Here is a 15,979-nt window from a genome sequence, read left to right on the forward strand (position 1 = left end):
CAGTCTTTCCCCCCACCACAATCTCTTATAATATCTGGCACAAAGTAGGGATTCACAAAATGAACCTGGTCTTTCATGCAGACTTAAGATCCCAAGTGGAAATCATCAGTCTTAAAACACAAAAAAATCTCTTCTATCTGTTAACCACTACTAGGTGCTAGGCACTTTATACAAATTGTCTCATGAATTCCCCTCAATAAGGCAGGCGTTTTTATTCTTCTTTCACAGATGCAGAAATAGGGGTTCCTCTGGATAGAAAGTCTACTCAGAAAAGACCCAAGGAGCAACCAGCCTTTTGTTCCCTCTTCCAAGGTCTCTCTCAGCCCATTTCAAGACACCCTGGGAATTTCCACCTGTCTTGGGGGCATTATTTGCTTCTTCCTGCTGGACTTTGGGTCATCAGAACTGAATGTGGCCACAGTGATGACGTCCCTCTGCCATGCTGGCCACAACTCAATTGTGCTTATTTGCCAGGTGACACCCTAGAAGGTGACGCTTTTCTTCTCATTCTCTCTGCTGGGCAGGAGAGCGGCCCAGGCCCTTGCTTTCTCTTTGTTCAGGACTCTTGTAAGGAATAGTTGGGTCATGAGCAGGACATGCCCCTCTGCCCGGGCCAAGATGATAGTGTCTGTGGCCCTTCAAGTGCTTTCTCTGGCCCTAGGAGAGCCGGGCACGGACGTCCTTGGTGTCTGACGATGTCACTGGTTTGCTTACCTCTCTTTGCTGTCTCTGTTTTACCTGGAGATGGATGGTGATGAGATGTGGCTGACTGGTTGTGACCCCTGGCCCACACTCACTGTGCCCCTGCCTTGGGCCAGGTTTTTGTGTTGGTGCCTGCAGACATGGTGTCACTCTCTCCTGTAAGAGAGCATCCACGGGGTCTTTTGTTTTTGCATCAGCCTCCTCCTGGCTGTTCTTGCTTCTCTCTCACCACCCTTCACTGCCTCTTTTCACAGTATTGAAAGACACCTTTGAAAATCTCAAATGAGACCATGTCACCTGCTTAAAAGGTTCCTGGGTCTTCCTGTAGAACTTAGAGTAAACTCCACATTCCTTCCAGGGGTCCAAAAGCCCCATGTCATCTGGCTTGTGCTTACTTCTTCCACCTCATCTCCTGCCACACCCCCTCTTGCCATTGTCTTCCAGCCACCCTGGTGTCCTTTTGTGCCAGCTCATTCCCACCACCAGGATTTTACCCTCTGCCCAGCACGCCCTCACCCCACACTTCCCAGGGCTGGCTGCCTCTCATTATTCAGGTCTCAGATCATACATCCTTTCCTGAGCACCCTTTCTAAAGTAGCTCCCTATCACCTTACCCTGTTTTATTATCTCCTTAGCATCTTGTTTACCTGCTGATTGCTCATCCCCCTGGTAGACTGCATGCATGTGCAGGGACCTTTTCGTATTGTTCTCTGCTTTATCACCTGTGCCTAGAACAGTGCCTGGCATATAAAAAAGGCTTCATACAGAGTCCCATTCTCAGATGAGGAAACTGAGGCTAGGAAAAGGGGAAGCTAGCTCAAGACCTCATGGTGCAGGGACATGCACCCAGATATGCCTAATTCCCAAACCACTGATATCTCTCTGAGGCCATCCTGCATGGAGATGGGGCTTTCTGGAATACTCCTGGGTGCAGAGGGTGGACACGATGTGGGAAACCCTCTGTGGGGATCAGGAGCCTCGGTGGTGATTCCTTTAAGGAAGGCCCACCCTTGTCCTCCTCAAGGCACAGTCCCCTTTGCAGCTCTCTCTCCAGTCATGGCTCCTTCCTACCACCTTCCAGGGAAGCCACTCCTCTTTTTTTTAAAGAGGCAGATCATGCTCCTTGTCATCAGCTCCATGGAGCTGAAAAGTGGTGGTGAGGTCTGGAATGCTAAAAGAAAAAAAAAATAGCAAAGGGCTGCAGCTAGAACAGAGCGCCATGGCCATTCTATACCTTTGGCTGCAGCAATATGTGTGTGCGTCTGTCTGTCTGTCTGTGTCTGTGTGTCTCAGTTGAAATGACATGGTTGAGAGCTTGCTTTGCACTTAGCTGAAAATGATAAGTGTCTGTGGCAGAAAAGCAATTCCCCTGGCTCTACCAGCTGCCAAACGTCCTGGCCAATAAGAGGGGATGATAAGGAAGTCACTCCATGCCACGGAAAGTGGTGTCCCCACTCAGGATCAATCTGCGAGGTTTCTACAAAGCTCTGGCATTGCGATGGACTCCTCTTGCATCTCACACCATGCTCCCTGCCACTTCTCACACTTTAGACACCCCAGCCTTCTTGCCACCCTTTGTGGGTGCCCCAGGTCCCCTCCTGCCTCAAGGCCATTGCCCGGCCTGTTCCCTTTGCTTGGAACCTTCATCCTTCCCTCCTTTCCCTACTCACCCTGCAGACTCAGTTATTCCTTCTTGAAGGGACCTTTTCTTGGCCTCCCTGCCTGGGTCATGTCTCTTGATTATAATTCTCATGGCCCTATATATCTCTCGTTCATGACATTTTCACTGTTGAAATGAACCATTTATTTGGATTCCTGATTATGCTGGTTTTCCCCAAGGAGGTTGTACTGCCAGAAGGGTAGGGAATGCATCTGCTTTGGCTCACTACATGCCTAGCACAGTGCCTGCTCTATGGCAAAGCCTGGCACAGGGATGGGTGGATGGACAAATGAATCCGTGAAGGCATACACTGTTGCACATGCTCTCCTGTTTCTCTTTGCATCTCCACCATTGGGTAAAATAAGAACACACATCTGTGCTCCCAGCTTCCTCTCAACATAGTTCGGCTGGTAATAGTCCTCACTCGAATGACGCCTGAGCCATTCTGCATCCACTTTATAGCAAAGCCAAGATCCTGGGAGGTCTGTCCCAGGAGGTATGTGCCCTCCCATGGATTTCCACTGGGATCCAAGGGAGCCACCTTCTCCCCATGCCCTGAGCCCGCCTTTTCTTACATATCTCCTGCTGTTGGTAGGTGGTGGGAGGGTTAGCCCTGCTGCAGCGAGCTCCAAAGCATAGTGGATTTGGAATTGCGAAGACTCGGGTTGAAGACCCAGCTCTTGAACCATGTCCGCCACTGAGGCATCTTCAAGTGCTTGGGGATGACCCCATGTGTGGGTGAGACCTCTGGCGACGCTCTTCTTAGTTTAGGTGTGGACTCATTGGTGAATGGGATGTTTGGCGAGCCTATTTAGATGAGGTCAAGTTGAACAAGGCGGGTGGAGGCGCTTCATCCACATGGCCGGAGGCTTTATAAGGAGAGGAGACCTAGACAGACACAGATGATGGAGCCGGAAGGAGCAGCCGGGTGTGGTTTCATGGAAAGAAAATGAAATAAGAGCTGGGGAAACTAAGTTCTGATTTAGAGTCTGCCATTCTCAGCTCTGTAACTTTGGGTCAGCCCTTCTGTGAAATGGGGGTATTGGGCTCATCCCAAAACGCAGCTGTCGAGTTCCAGGCAGTGTGTCCAGCACGTGCCGTAAATGATCTTCCTCAGTTTACACCATGAGCCCAGTGAGGATGGCACAGTTATACCCGCACTGCAGACAAAAACACTGACCCCCAAAGAGGGTAAAGCCAGAGCCCCACCAACAGGAAGCCATGAAGTCGGATTTTTTCCTTGAACTTTTTATTTTACAATAATTTCAGGGCGGGCCACAGCGGCTCAGCAGGCAGAGTTCTTACCCAGGTTCGATTCCTGGTGCCTGCCCTTGCGAAATAAATAAATAAAAATAATAATAATAATTTCAAACTAATAGGACACTTACAAAAATGATACAAAACCTCTACAGAGAACGTCAACATACCTCACACACACACACTCTCAGATGCCCAGAGGCACTAATGTTACCACTTTGCCACATTTGTCTATCTATCTATAGATCTTCAAAACTTTTGAGAGCAGGTTTATACATCATGCTCCTTGAATACCGAATACTTCCATGTTCATTTCCTAAGAACAAAGATAACCACCTTAAATCCAGTTTTTTAGTTCTAGAACTTTAATATTTATATAAAGCTTTCAGTTTAAATTCCAGTTTTTTCATAGATCTCCATAACATCCTTTTGGGCTTTTTCTCCTCTGTTATTAGGTCCAGCCCAGTATCATGTATTATGGTTAATTGTCATTGTCTCTTTAGCTGCTCTTTTTTTAAAAAATGTGGAAACATTTATACAAAAAAATATGCACTTTCCCATCTCAGCCACTTTCAAGCATACTCTTTGGTGGGACTGACCGTTTTCTCAACTTTGTGCTCACCTCCTAACCATCCATTACTAGAAACTTCCCCATCACCCCCAAAAGAAACCCCAACCCAATCGTGCATTAGTTTCCAATTCCTCTCTCCCCTTCCCCCAATAACTTATACTCTATTTTTTGTCTCAATGCGTTTGCATAATTTTTTCATGTAACTGAAATCATACAGTATCTGTTCCTTTGTGTCTGACTCATTTCATTCAACATGTTGACTTCAAGCTTTGTGCCTATGTGGCATGTACCAAGGCCTCATTCACTCTGAAGGCTGAGTAATATTCCATAGTGTTTATGTACCACATTGAGTTCATCTATTCATCTGACGATGCACACTTCGGTTGCTTCCACCTTTTGGCTATTGTGAAAAATGAGCTATGAACCTTGGGGTACAAAATTCTGTCTGAGACCCTTTCAGTCACTTTGGGTACATACCTAAGAGTGGGATTGCTGGGTCATAAGGTAAATCTATGTTTAAATTTTTGAGGAACCACCAAACTGTCTTCCACAGTGGCTGCACCACCAACAATGGACAAAGGTTGCTGTGTCTCTGCATCTTCACCAGAACATATTATTTTCCTTTTTTTTTTTTTTTTAATACTAGCCATTCTAGTAGGTATGAGGTGGTATCTCATTGTGTTTTTGTTTGTTTGGTTTTTTTGGCAAGGGCAGGTTCCAGGAATCGAACCCGGGTCTGCCGCTGAGCCACTGTTGCACCGCCCTCATTGTGGTTTCAATCTGCATTTTCCTAGTAGCTAATGATGATGAACAGCTTTTCTTCTGCTTATCGCCCATTTGTATATCTTCTTTGGAGAAATGTCTATTCAAGTCCTTCACCGTTTTTAACTGGGTTGTTTGCCTTTTTGTTGTATAAAGCTAGAACTTGTATCCAGGTCTGGGGGACCAGAGCCCACATCCTTATACTCCATGCTGGCAGGTTTTCAGGACACTTCCAGTTCCAAAAAGTTGGGGATCTGTGTTCCAAGACATTGTCAACATGCAATCTGCGGTGTTTCTTGGAGCTGTTATTTCTCGTTGATGCCAAATCCCTGGCTTCCTGAGTTGGTATACTTTTCCTGTTTAACCACATACTTCTTTGGTTCTCCATCTCTTGTTATTCCCCGCTCTTTCCTCTAGCTTCTCATTTCATTTTTCACCCACGGGGACACCCCCTGCCCCATAGTGTTTCTTGACGCATCTCTACCCACCCCAAAGTTTGTGAATTGGCAGTCTGATGGGCTTTATCAAGCCTGCAGATATGTTTGGTTTAGTTCACACAGTGCTGGCTCACATGGTGTTTTGAAATTTTTTGAATTCATTGCCAACACTGAAACATTAGGACATTTCATGTAAAAATATGGATTTCTAGATTAAAAAAAAAAAATGGCAACATTGTGTCATTGGCTGGAAAGCTAAATAGTGGCTCCACTTCCTATCTCATCCAGACCTCACCTCTTCCTATAGTCTGTCACCCCTACCTCTTGACCCAGGCTGAATATCCTTCATCAACTGTCATTGTGTGCAGACCACTGTTTTCTTAGAGTACAGCCGGGCGGCAATACTGAGTACAGCCTCGCCGTTTCCCAGTCGTGTGACCTCGGGTGGGCGTCTCAGTGTCCACATCTGATTAATGGGCGTAATAATTACACATGCCTCAAAGGGCTGTTGTGCGAACTGAATGAGTTAATGGAGTAAAGTGCTTAGCCGAGGTCCTAGGAGAAAGTAAGTGCTATGTAAGTGTTAGCTGTTATTAAGAAGAAAGTGCAGTGTTCATCCTTAAGGGAAAATGAAAGAGACCAAGAGAATCATGTGTTTTTTGTTTGTTTTCAAAAAAAGAAGGGAGAGGGAGAGGGGGTGGTGCAAGGGTAGTTCAGTGGTAGGATTGTCACCTGCCATGTGGGAGATCCGGGTTCGATTCTCAGCCCATGTACTTTCCAAACAAACAGATAAACAAAAAAATTCAACAAATGGTGCGGCAATAATGGGATGCTCACATGGAGAAAGAGTGAAACGTGACCCGGCCGTACAGCATTAAAAGAAAAGAAGGGAGCATGATTCTTTCATTGTAGGATAAGTGAAACATTTTTTAAACCTGGACCATTGTTCATTTACATGACCTGACTGTCACAGGCGGGTATTTTAATTCCTGACAGCTACCTTCGCCCCACCCTGGCATTTCACGGTGCCTCTGAAGAGCTGGGCCCCCCAGCCAGCATCCCTTCCATGTTTCAGATCCCCACAGAGGTTGCTCCACAGCTACCTCCATGCTGGCTGCAGCATGCACGCCCTTACTGGAGATAGCTGCTAGCCTTTGTCCGCCAGCGTCAGCCGAAGACCGTTTCATGTTCTGATCTTTTAGCATTATTTCTCGAGGTTTCGCAGAATCATGGGCAAATCTTTTGGTGAGCCCAAATCCCTAGGTTCATGATGGAATCACTTGCTTGATCCGTTGGATCACTCTTGCTTAGTCTTCCAGTGCCCGGGGTTTCATCTCTGGTGGGTGCAGTTTGAGAGGAGCTGTGCATTTCTGGAAAAGACCTATGTAGAAAGGGGTGCCTGGCTCCAGGGGACCTATAAGGTAAAGGCTCAATCACGTTGACACGTTATACAATAAAAGCAGTAAGCGTTCCTAATTATTGAGCTCCTATAACGTGCCAGGTACTGTGAAAAGCCTTTGCCATATTTCATTTCTGACTGCTACAGTCACAACATGGGGCGGAGAAGGTGAACAGCATTTGAACTCCTACTCTACATGAGTGTCAACATGTGCCAAGGGTGGTGCTCAGCATTTTTACAAGTTCACTTAATCTTCCAAACAAACCCTATAAGATAGCTGTTATTATCCCATCTCATGGATGAGGAGGCGGTGGCTTTGAGAGGGTGAGATATTTGCCCAAGGTCATAATTAGCAAGTCCAGGATTCAGAAATCAAACCCAAGTAGTCTGGCATCAGAGACCACATGCCTAAGCGCTAAATTCTACTACTTGCTTAATTACAGATGAGAAAATTGGGGCTCAGAGAGGGAAATGTCATACCCAAGATCACACAGCAACCAAAGGTAAGATACAGGATTTAGACCCATGTCTGTTCAGCTTCAAGGCCACATATTTTACATTCAACCTCACAAAGCAGAATTGTCATATGGGACCACTCCAGAAACTGTGCAAGGGGGAAAGGACAACAGAGCTGCTATCCTGGACCTCACCCCCAGGGCATCCCCAGCAGCCTCCAGCATAGATGCATCTTCGGTCTATGCCTGTTTCTCGTCTGTGTGCCAACAAGAGCTGCACAGGGCAGAGCCTGGCTCTCTTGGGCTTTTGACAGTGCCTATCAAGAATGACTAGTCCAAGGTCATACTGGGGGTTATTGCCAGAGCCAAGCCTGGAACCCAAAATTCCTGATGCCGTGCTCTTTCCCCAGTGGATAAAACAGGGGTCCTAAGGTCAAATATGCCTAAGTAGGGGCCAGACACGTTACAGAAGTGCATTAAGTGGGCCATGAAGTGACTGTTTTGAATTGGAATCCGCAGGTGCTTTTGAAAGGGGTAGGTATTAGATAAATTATGGTACAAAGATACCATGGAATACTATGCACCTGTATAAAAGAATGAAAAAGCGTCACATACACTGTTACGGATGATTAAAATATTAAGTGAAATAAAGCAACATGTAGAGCCATGTTTATAATGTGCTCATTTTGTGGGGGTAAACGTGCAGAGTAGAAATGCTCTGTTTGCAGATGTACCATGAAATACTGGAAGAATTCTTAAGGAATGAAGACACGGTAATTACCTGTGTAGTGGTGGTCGATTTGGAAATGGGGTGAACAGGGAAAGAGGGATGGGAGGGAGACTAGTCAATGTGAGTCTCTTTTGAACATTTTGGTCCCATTTATTATATTAAATTAATACTAATAATAACAATAAGCTATTCCTCAACTCCAGCTAATTGCTACCTTCTAGCAATATGAACCCAAGGTTGTCAGATCTTCCAAGGGAACTTGGAAATATATCTTCTGAAATTTTTTCTGATTTTTAATTTCAAATTGTTCACTGCTAGAATATAGAACTGCAACAAGTTTGATTATATTAACTGTGTGTCCCTCAACCTTGTTAAAACCACTTAGTTGTAGGAGCTTTTTTTGTAGAATCTTTGGGATTTTTCTAAGAAGGAAATTATGGCATCTGTGAATAGAGACAACTTCATTTCTTCCTTTACATTTATTTCATTTATTTTTCTTATCTTATCGCACTGGCTAGGACTTCCAGTATGATGTGGTATGTGAATGGTGAAAGCAGATGTCCTTACATTGTCCCAGATTTTAGGAAGAAGGCATTGAGCCTTTCATCATTAAGTATTTCGTGAGTTGTAGGTTGTTTATAGGTGCCCTCTATTAGGTTAAAGAAGTTCTCTTCTGCTCCCAGTGTGCTGAGTTTTCAGCATGAATGTATGCTGAACTTTGTCAAATGCTTTTTCCGCATCTATTGAGATAAACATATGGTTTTCTTCTTTAGTCTGTTACTATGGCAGATTATATTGAACCATTTTCAAATGTTGAACCAGCTTTGCATTCCTGGAATAAAACCCATTTGACCTTGATGCTTTATCCTTCTAATAAGTTGCTGAATTCGATTTGCTAATATTTTGTGGAGGATTTTCGCATCTATGTTCATGAGGAATGTTAGTCTATAGTTTTCTTTTCTGGTACTGTCTTTGTCTGGCTTTGATATTAGGGGAAAGCGCTGCCATAAAATGACTTGGGATTTTTTCCTTGACTCTCCTAATTTTTAAATGATAAAAAAATAATGGGGAGAGTGCTTATTATGTGCCAGACTTTGTTTTACGTACTAAAACTACTTCACCCTCATAACAACTACATGAAGTATGTAGTATTATCACCGTCCCCACTTCATAGATGGGAAAACGGAGGCACAGACGGGTAAAGTCACTGGCCTAAGGTCACACAGCTTGTAAGCAGCAAAGCCAGGAATCAAACCCCAGACTGGCCAGCTCCAGAGTTTGTACTCAACCTGTCTACTCTATTTTCTCTAATTAAACTATGCTTCTGAAGAAAATGCCTCTGTGGGGCTTACTCCAGCCTGTGGGTCATTATTTTTCCACCTCTAATAAACAGCAGTAACTACCTCCGGTCAAAGCACTTTCTACCTGCCAGGCTATGTCTCATCCTCCCCCTTCATCTCACACCAACTCTGGGTGGCAGGTATTGTGGTCTTCATTTGGCAACTACAGAAACCCTCTCTTCTGCTGGATGGTGTGTGGTTATCACCTCCTTCCTTGCCTCTTCTCCCTTAATATCCGTGGTGCCTTTTAGAAGGTAATATTTTAAAATACCTTTCAGATCTCGGTTTGATTTCACGCTGTTCTTTCCTTATCAGGCAGACTCACCCATTCTCCCTCCCACTCTCTTCCCCCAGGCGTCCAAGCTCATCTTTGTCTCCTTCATCGCCTTTTTGCTTTGCTCCGTCTTTTCCCAGATGGTCTCATCAATGTCCCTAACTCTGCCCTGTTGGCTCTGTTTGTTTATTGGATATGTGTGGAGAAAATGGAAACATCTTGCTTCCTTAAAAAGGAGGAAGAGAGAGGGAAAGAGACAGGGTTTTAGTAATAGCTGGGACACCAATTTTCTCCACTGAGTACACAGCATGAGGGAGGATAGTTAAGAGAACTTCCTCGCAGGAATGAAGGCAGGTGATGCAATGGAAAGGGCAGGTATTTGCAATTGGGTTGACCGTGTGAGTGTAGACAAGATGCTCCATGTCTCTGAATCTCAGTGTGTTCTTCTGTAAAATGGGCTGAGGGACATTTCCAGGACACAAGGGTGCAAGGAGGATTAGTGTAACAGGTGAAAAGGACCTGGTGTGAAGGGGGCTCTGAGTAGTAAGCGCTTACCTGGGGCAGACACTGTGCTAAGACATTTTTACTTAGATGATCTCCTTGAATAAGCACTGCCCTCTGTCACAGCAGTAGGTGCTACTGCTACCCCCATTTTATAGAAGGGGACATTGTAGCATAGAGAGGATGAGAATTCAGAGTCGGTAGAGCTCTACCCACACTCCCCATTTGAATGCAATGGAATCCCAAACCAGAGCAGGCAAGGAGGGCTCTTCGGGGCCAATCGTAGAGGCAGGGGGCTGGACCACAGGACCTTTCCTGAAGGTGGAAGGAGAGATTACTGCCTTCTCCCAGTTTTCCTGCTGCTGAGCACTCAGTCACTCCTTATCTAGCCTTTGCTTCCCACCCACATCTCAGACTGCTATCACGAGAACCGGGGAGACTCTTAGTGAGTCCGCCGCCTGGCACAGTGATTCGATGAAACAACAACATCGCCCAGCCCTGCGGTCCACTGCTTCACAACCAGTGCAGTGGTCAGCAGGCTTGCTCCCTGCTGGGGGCTGGGGGCAGGGAGGGGAACACGACGAGTGGGCTGACCAGGAGGAACAGGGTGCTGAGCTCAGGGCTTTTCTCTGCCCGCCGCATCTCCCCACCCTTCTCGGGCTCGCTGACCACCGCAGGCGCTCTGTGATGTGCACGGCCGCAGGCACACAACAGCCGCCCACGGGTGCTCAGTCAGGTACCGAGCTGCGTGCTTGCTGTGTGCCATCGTCTCCATCACGTCTTTGCTTCTCACCACCATTCCACCATTATCTCAGAATAACGCCCATTTTACAGATGTGGAAACTGAGGCACAGAGACATGAAAGGCTCATACACTAACCTCAGTAGAGACTGAACTAACACCCACTTCTGCCTTCTAGAGTCTGGGCTCAATCACAGGGCAAACTTGCCTCCCCATACGGTCTTAAAAGTGGCATAAGGATTTGCCCTCTGAACAAACCCTGCAAGATGCTGCTACAAGCAGTTATCAGACCAACACTCTTTACAAGGTTGGATGCCCTGGTCAGTCTTCTCTAGGACTCTTGGTCCTTCTGCATCCATCCACTGATTCTAGAAACATATACGTCTGCTTGAGAGCTTCTAGAGCTCAGGGTGGTGCCTTCCTAGCATTGGTACATATAGGTGGTGACAGTTATTAATTGACTGAAAAGTTATAGCAGTGCTCTTGGGGTTGCAATCCCAACTCCTCATGCTTGAAGAGCCTGTCATACAGTAGGTGCCAGTGCTGTGTAGGTCAGGAAAGCCCTACATGGCACAGGAGTGAAGCTGTGAAGGAAGGTCTGAGGTATGGTGACTTCCACCTTGAGATCTCTAAAGGTCTGAGCTCTCCCCTCCTTCTACCCCCACTCCTTTCCCTACTTTGGACCCAAGAGGGTCAGCCTCCCCCCACCCCCACCCCACCCCACCCCGTCTTCTTATCTTTGTCCCCTGATGGTTTCCAGAAGAAAAGCTACAGAGAGGAGCACCCCAGGCAGTAGAGAGATGGAGGGGGCGGGGCCGGGGTCAGACACTTTCTCATCCGAGGGCGGAAGAGGAAAAGGGGTCTTGCCACTTGTGTTTAGTAGGTGCCACCAATCGCCAATCTTAAAAATTCCCTCCCCAGAAGAGAGCTCCGGGAGAGCCCCCGGAGGGGGCGGGGCAGTGGGGACCGGACTGAAATCGATCCCAGGTCCAGGTAATTACAGGACACGTGCTGCCGCCCCAGCAGGGCCAATGGGAGGCCAGAGCGGCTCCTTGGTAATAAAAGCCCCGTCCTTGCTAGGGGAGAGGCTCCTGGACTAGGAAACTCAGGCTCTCTCAAGCCTGCTGAGTTTGGGAGGGGGAAATGTAAACAACCTCATCAAGGACCCTGGTTGCCAAGTTATATGTTTAGGGAAAGAAATCTCAGCATGGCCGGGAGAAACCCAGCTCCAGAATGCTAAGGTTCTGGGAGGAGAAGATGTCAGGCTGTAAGATGCTATGATTCTAGGCTGTACATTGGTTAGTTATCTTCCTCTGCTTTTTGCCTGTCTCGCCTCTCTACCAGCAAATGATCTTTAGGAATCTTTCTGCCACAGGGACTATCTGGAAGAAGGGGCCATATAAAGCTAGAGCCCCAGGATAAACCTCTCCCTCTGTCTACACACACACACACACACACACACACACACACACACACACACACACACACACACACACACACACACACAACAGCCCAGGCAAGCACCTCCTCCTCTCTTCAGGAATTCAGCCCAAGTCTCAGCCACACTTTGGAGAGGACATTAAGATGTGGGACCAGACAGACATTTGCGGGAGCCCAGAGTTGCCCAGGAGGCAAAACCAGGGGCACCAGCAATGTCCTCAAGGAGACTGTGACCCCCTGAGGTGGCCCCTCGGCAGCCTGTGTGCGGCATGCCCCTTTTGCCCGGGACCTCCCCGCCCTGCCTCTTCGCAGCCAGCCTCACGACTCCTTCCTCGCTCGGGGGTAGGGGTGGGGGCCCAGCGGGAACGTGTCCCTTGCACCATCCCAGCGACCTTCGATCAACACAGCGCCCAGCCTCAGGGTCTCCGGCTTCACCCCAGATCATGCGGGAGCACGCGGCTGGGTAGAGGTGGGGGCCGCCTGAGATGTGAAGCCTTCGCGACGCCTTCAGTCCAAAGCGTGCTGTCAGATCACATCCACAGCCATCACCGGACACCAACCCCCCACCCAGATACGTCGACCCCTTAAGACGCGCCCCACGCACACAGCAACGCACTGCAATCCACGCGTGCCCTCACACCGTACCCGGCGCCCACCGCGCACATTCACGCAACACACACACACACACACACACACACACACACACACACACGCACGCACAGTCCCCGCCAGGCCGCGGTAACTTCCTTCTCCCCCAGTCTGGGAACCTCTGCAGCTGCCCTGAAGGCTTAAACTTTTTAGAGGGGGCGCCGGGGCACGCACGGCGAAAGGGGGATGGGCAGGGGGTCCCGGGCAGGGCCGCCCCGCACTTTGGGGTCCTGGCCTCCCTCCCTCCACCCTCCGCCCCTCACCTGGTAAACCGAGGCACAGCAAGAGGCTGTAGTAGACCACCGGCACGAAGCCCAAGCCGCAGGCCGAGCCGGGGGACCAGGACAGCGAGCTGTTGGCTGCGAGGTGGGCGTGCGTGTGCTCCATGAGCGCGCCCCTCGCCGCTCCGCGCCCGGCCTGCCCGCCCCGCGCTGGACGCCGGCCCGGTGGTGGCGCCGGCGGAGGCAGCAGCTGGAGCAGCAGCGCCTCTCTCCCCGCAGGACTCGCTTCTCCCCTCCGCCGAGGTCCCCTCCGCTCGCTCCGCACCTGCCCGCCCGGAGTCCCGGCTCAGCCCTCCCGCAGGGCGCAGGGCGCAGGGCGCGGGGACTCGGGAGGGGCTCCCGGAGCCCGTCTGTGCGCCTCCCACCCGGGACCCGCTCCACTCCCGCCTCGGAGCCGGGGGGCTGGGACGCCGCTCCCCGCAGCCAATCAGCGGCTGCCTGGACGCGGCGGGGAGGGAGGACGACGCGGAGGAAAGGGGTCCCAGCCGCCTGGCTTCGCGCCGGGCTGGGGACGGAAGATGGGAATCCGCCCCGGGGACCCCCGAGGACGACGCGCGCGGGGAAGGCGCGACCCCAGCTCCGACCCCCGCGGGAGGGGCGTGGTGTGGGTGGGACCTGCGCCTCCCGCAGCGGCTCCGTACTCCTCCGGCGTGGCCTCAGTTTGCCTCTCTCGACTCTGCTCCCCGCCACCTCTCTTCGTCCTCGCCCCTGCGTGGGGTCCCTCTCGGCACCGAGGATTCTGCGCCGGGGGCAGGGGGTGGGGGTGCGGGGCGGGACTGCGGGAGCCGCGGCGAGGCTAAAGGTTGTCACTTCCCCTGGACCAGAGTCGCTGACCCCGCAGGCGCTGACACGGAGCGCGCGCCCCTGGGTGCGCGTGTGCGCGTGTGCGTGTGTTGACTCTGAGGGAGCCCGGAGGTGGGTGCCCCTGACTTGGAATGTCTTTGAAAGGGACGCAGGCCTGCTAAGAGAAGCCCGCGAGAAGCAACCTTCTGTCAGGGACGAGGGTGCTGCAGCCCTTCCAATACTCACACAGTCGCAATACACGGGGCGCGCTCACACGCTCACACACACGTGGATGCCCCATCAGCTCACACCCAGACACGCGCCCATACCCGGGCGTGCTCTCCGAAAAGCAGGAACACCACTTTCAGACAAAACCAGCGAGCACACATATACAAGGTGAGAATCGGTGGCGTGGGAGTGGGGGGCTAGAGGGATTGGAGGTTGTCTGAAGGAAAGGAAAAGCAAAGCAGGTGAGATCCAGGCGGCCTCCTCGGAGAGTTGGGGTGAAGTGGCACCACCCCGTTCTCCTCAGGAAAAGCAGGTGGAAAGTTCCCAGGACAGCTCTTCACCAGATCGCAGGGTAATTAGGAAGGGAGAGATGGCTGTCTGGAATTTAAGACAGTGAGTGAGAGTCAAAGAGTCTGCAGAGATTCGAGGCTGAGGTGAGACAGTGCCAGGAGTGGCCTGTCGCAGCCACCAATGCATGGCATGCAAGGGGTCATGAGAAGCCCAAGCCCCCACCTCAGTTTCCCGACAGCCTCACCTGGCCAACTCCATGCCCCACCCCCCACCCCACCCCCACACACATAGTACGGAGTCCTCCGGAGAGGGAACTGGCTGGGCTTTCCCCAGCCTCTCCCAGGGTTCCCAGAAGGCAGACCCCTCTCCCCCACACCCAGCCAGAGGCAAATGTGCTATGCTGTCATTGTTAGCGCCCCACCCCTCAGGCAGGGATTGGGATGGGGGCAGGGCACGCCCCTTTAGGGCAGGGTCCCAAAACCCAAAGTAGTCAAGGCCTGGCGGTCTGCACAAGGGAGGAGCTGTTGGGCCTGGCAAGCTCTGTAGTGACCAGAAGAGGCAAGAATCTCCCAACAGACCCATTAGTAGCAGGGGATTACCAAGGGTCACGTGGCCCAGGGATGACCTGTCTGATGTTGCAAGCTAAACTAGAAATTGAAATTTTGTTGAACACTCCCTCTCATTATTTAAATGTAATTACCCTAAGCAAAAGCAAAACACCCCCCTCCCCCACCTCGTGTGCCACTTTGTGGCAGCACAATAATCGCTCACAAAATCTATAGACTGCAGGCGGCCAGCCTGAGATGAGAAATGGGAGATGGAGAGGGAGAATTGACAAGGCCTCACCCCCAAGCCCCAGTCTACTCAGAGCTCTCCCTACCTTGTGACTCATAGGTAAGGCCTCAGGGCCTTTGCACAGGTTGTTTCCTCAGCCTGAAATGCTCTTCCTCCAGAATGCCTAGTAGACTCCCTCTCACTTTCTCATATATCTCCTCATTCAAACTCCCCTCTCCATCCTATTTAATATTGAAATCTCTACTCCCCCCCCCCCCCCCCGCTGAAATTCACACCTCCTTTGCCCCTCCCCTGCTGAGTTTTTCTCCATAACACTCAGCACCAACCTACCGTACTATATACATTTTATTTATTTTGTTTATTGTCAATCTGTTTCCCCTGAGGATGTAAGCATCTTGGGGGCAGGAAGCTTTGTCTGTTTTGTACACAGTTGCACCCCCAGCTTTTACAACATTGCTTGCATGCTGTGAGCTCTCACCCAACATTGCAAGAATTGAAGAACCCACCCCCCCAACACAGAGCCTGCAGGGCATGGGGAGATAAGCTTATCTCTGCAGGCCAGTTAATGGGTTGCAATTAGGGCTGGGGGGGGGACACACCCCTGGGGACCTCTCAGATTTAGCCTGTGTGTCAGGTGTGACTACTCACTCCAAAATGATTTGTGTGGTTTGGATTTTGGGGTCC

The 15,979-nt window shown here is 50.1% G+C and overlaps 1 protein-coding gene across 1 annotated transcript in view; it reads right to left on the reverse strand.

The window, feature by feature from the left end:
- Positions 1-13,304, reverse strand: part of GPR139 (G protein-coupled receptor 139) — a 38,680-nt gene extending 25,376 nt beyond the window's left edge. Inside the window, exon 1 of the mRNA XM_077140266.1 lies at positions 13,181-13,304. Coding sequence (XP_076996381.1) covers positions 13,181-13,304 — 124 coding nt within the window. The remainder of the gene's footprint in view (positions 1-13,180) is intronic.
- Between the last annotated feature and the right edge of the window lie 2,675 nt (positions 13,305-15,979).

This window comes from Tamandua tetradactyla, chromosome 23, assembly GCF_023851605.1.
Source record: "Tamandua tetradactyla isolate mTamTet1 chromosome 23, mTamTet1.pri, whole genome shotgun sequence".
Classification (NCBI taxonomy): Eukaryota; Metazoa; Chordata; class Mammalia; order Pilosa; family Myrmecophagidae; genus Tamandua; species Tamandua tetradactyla.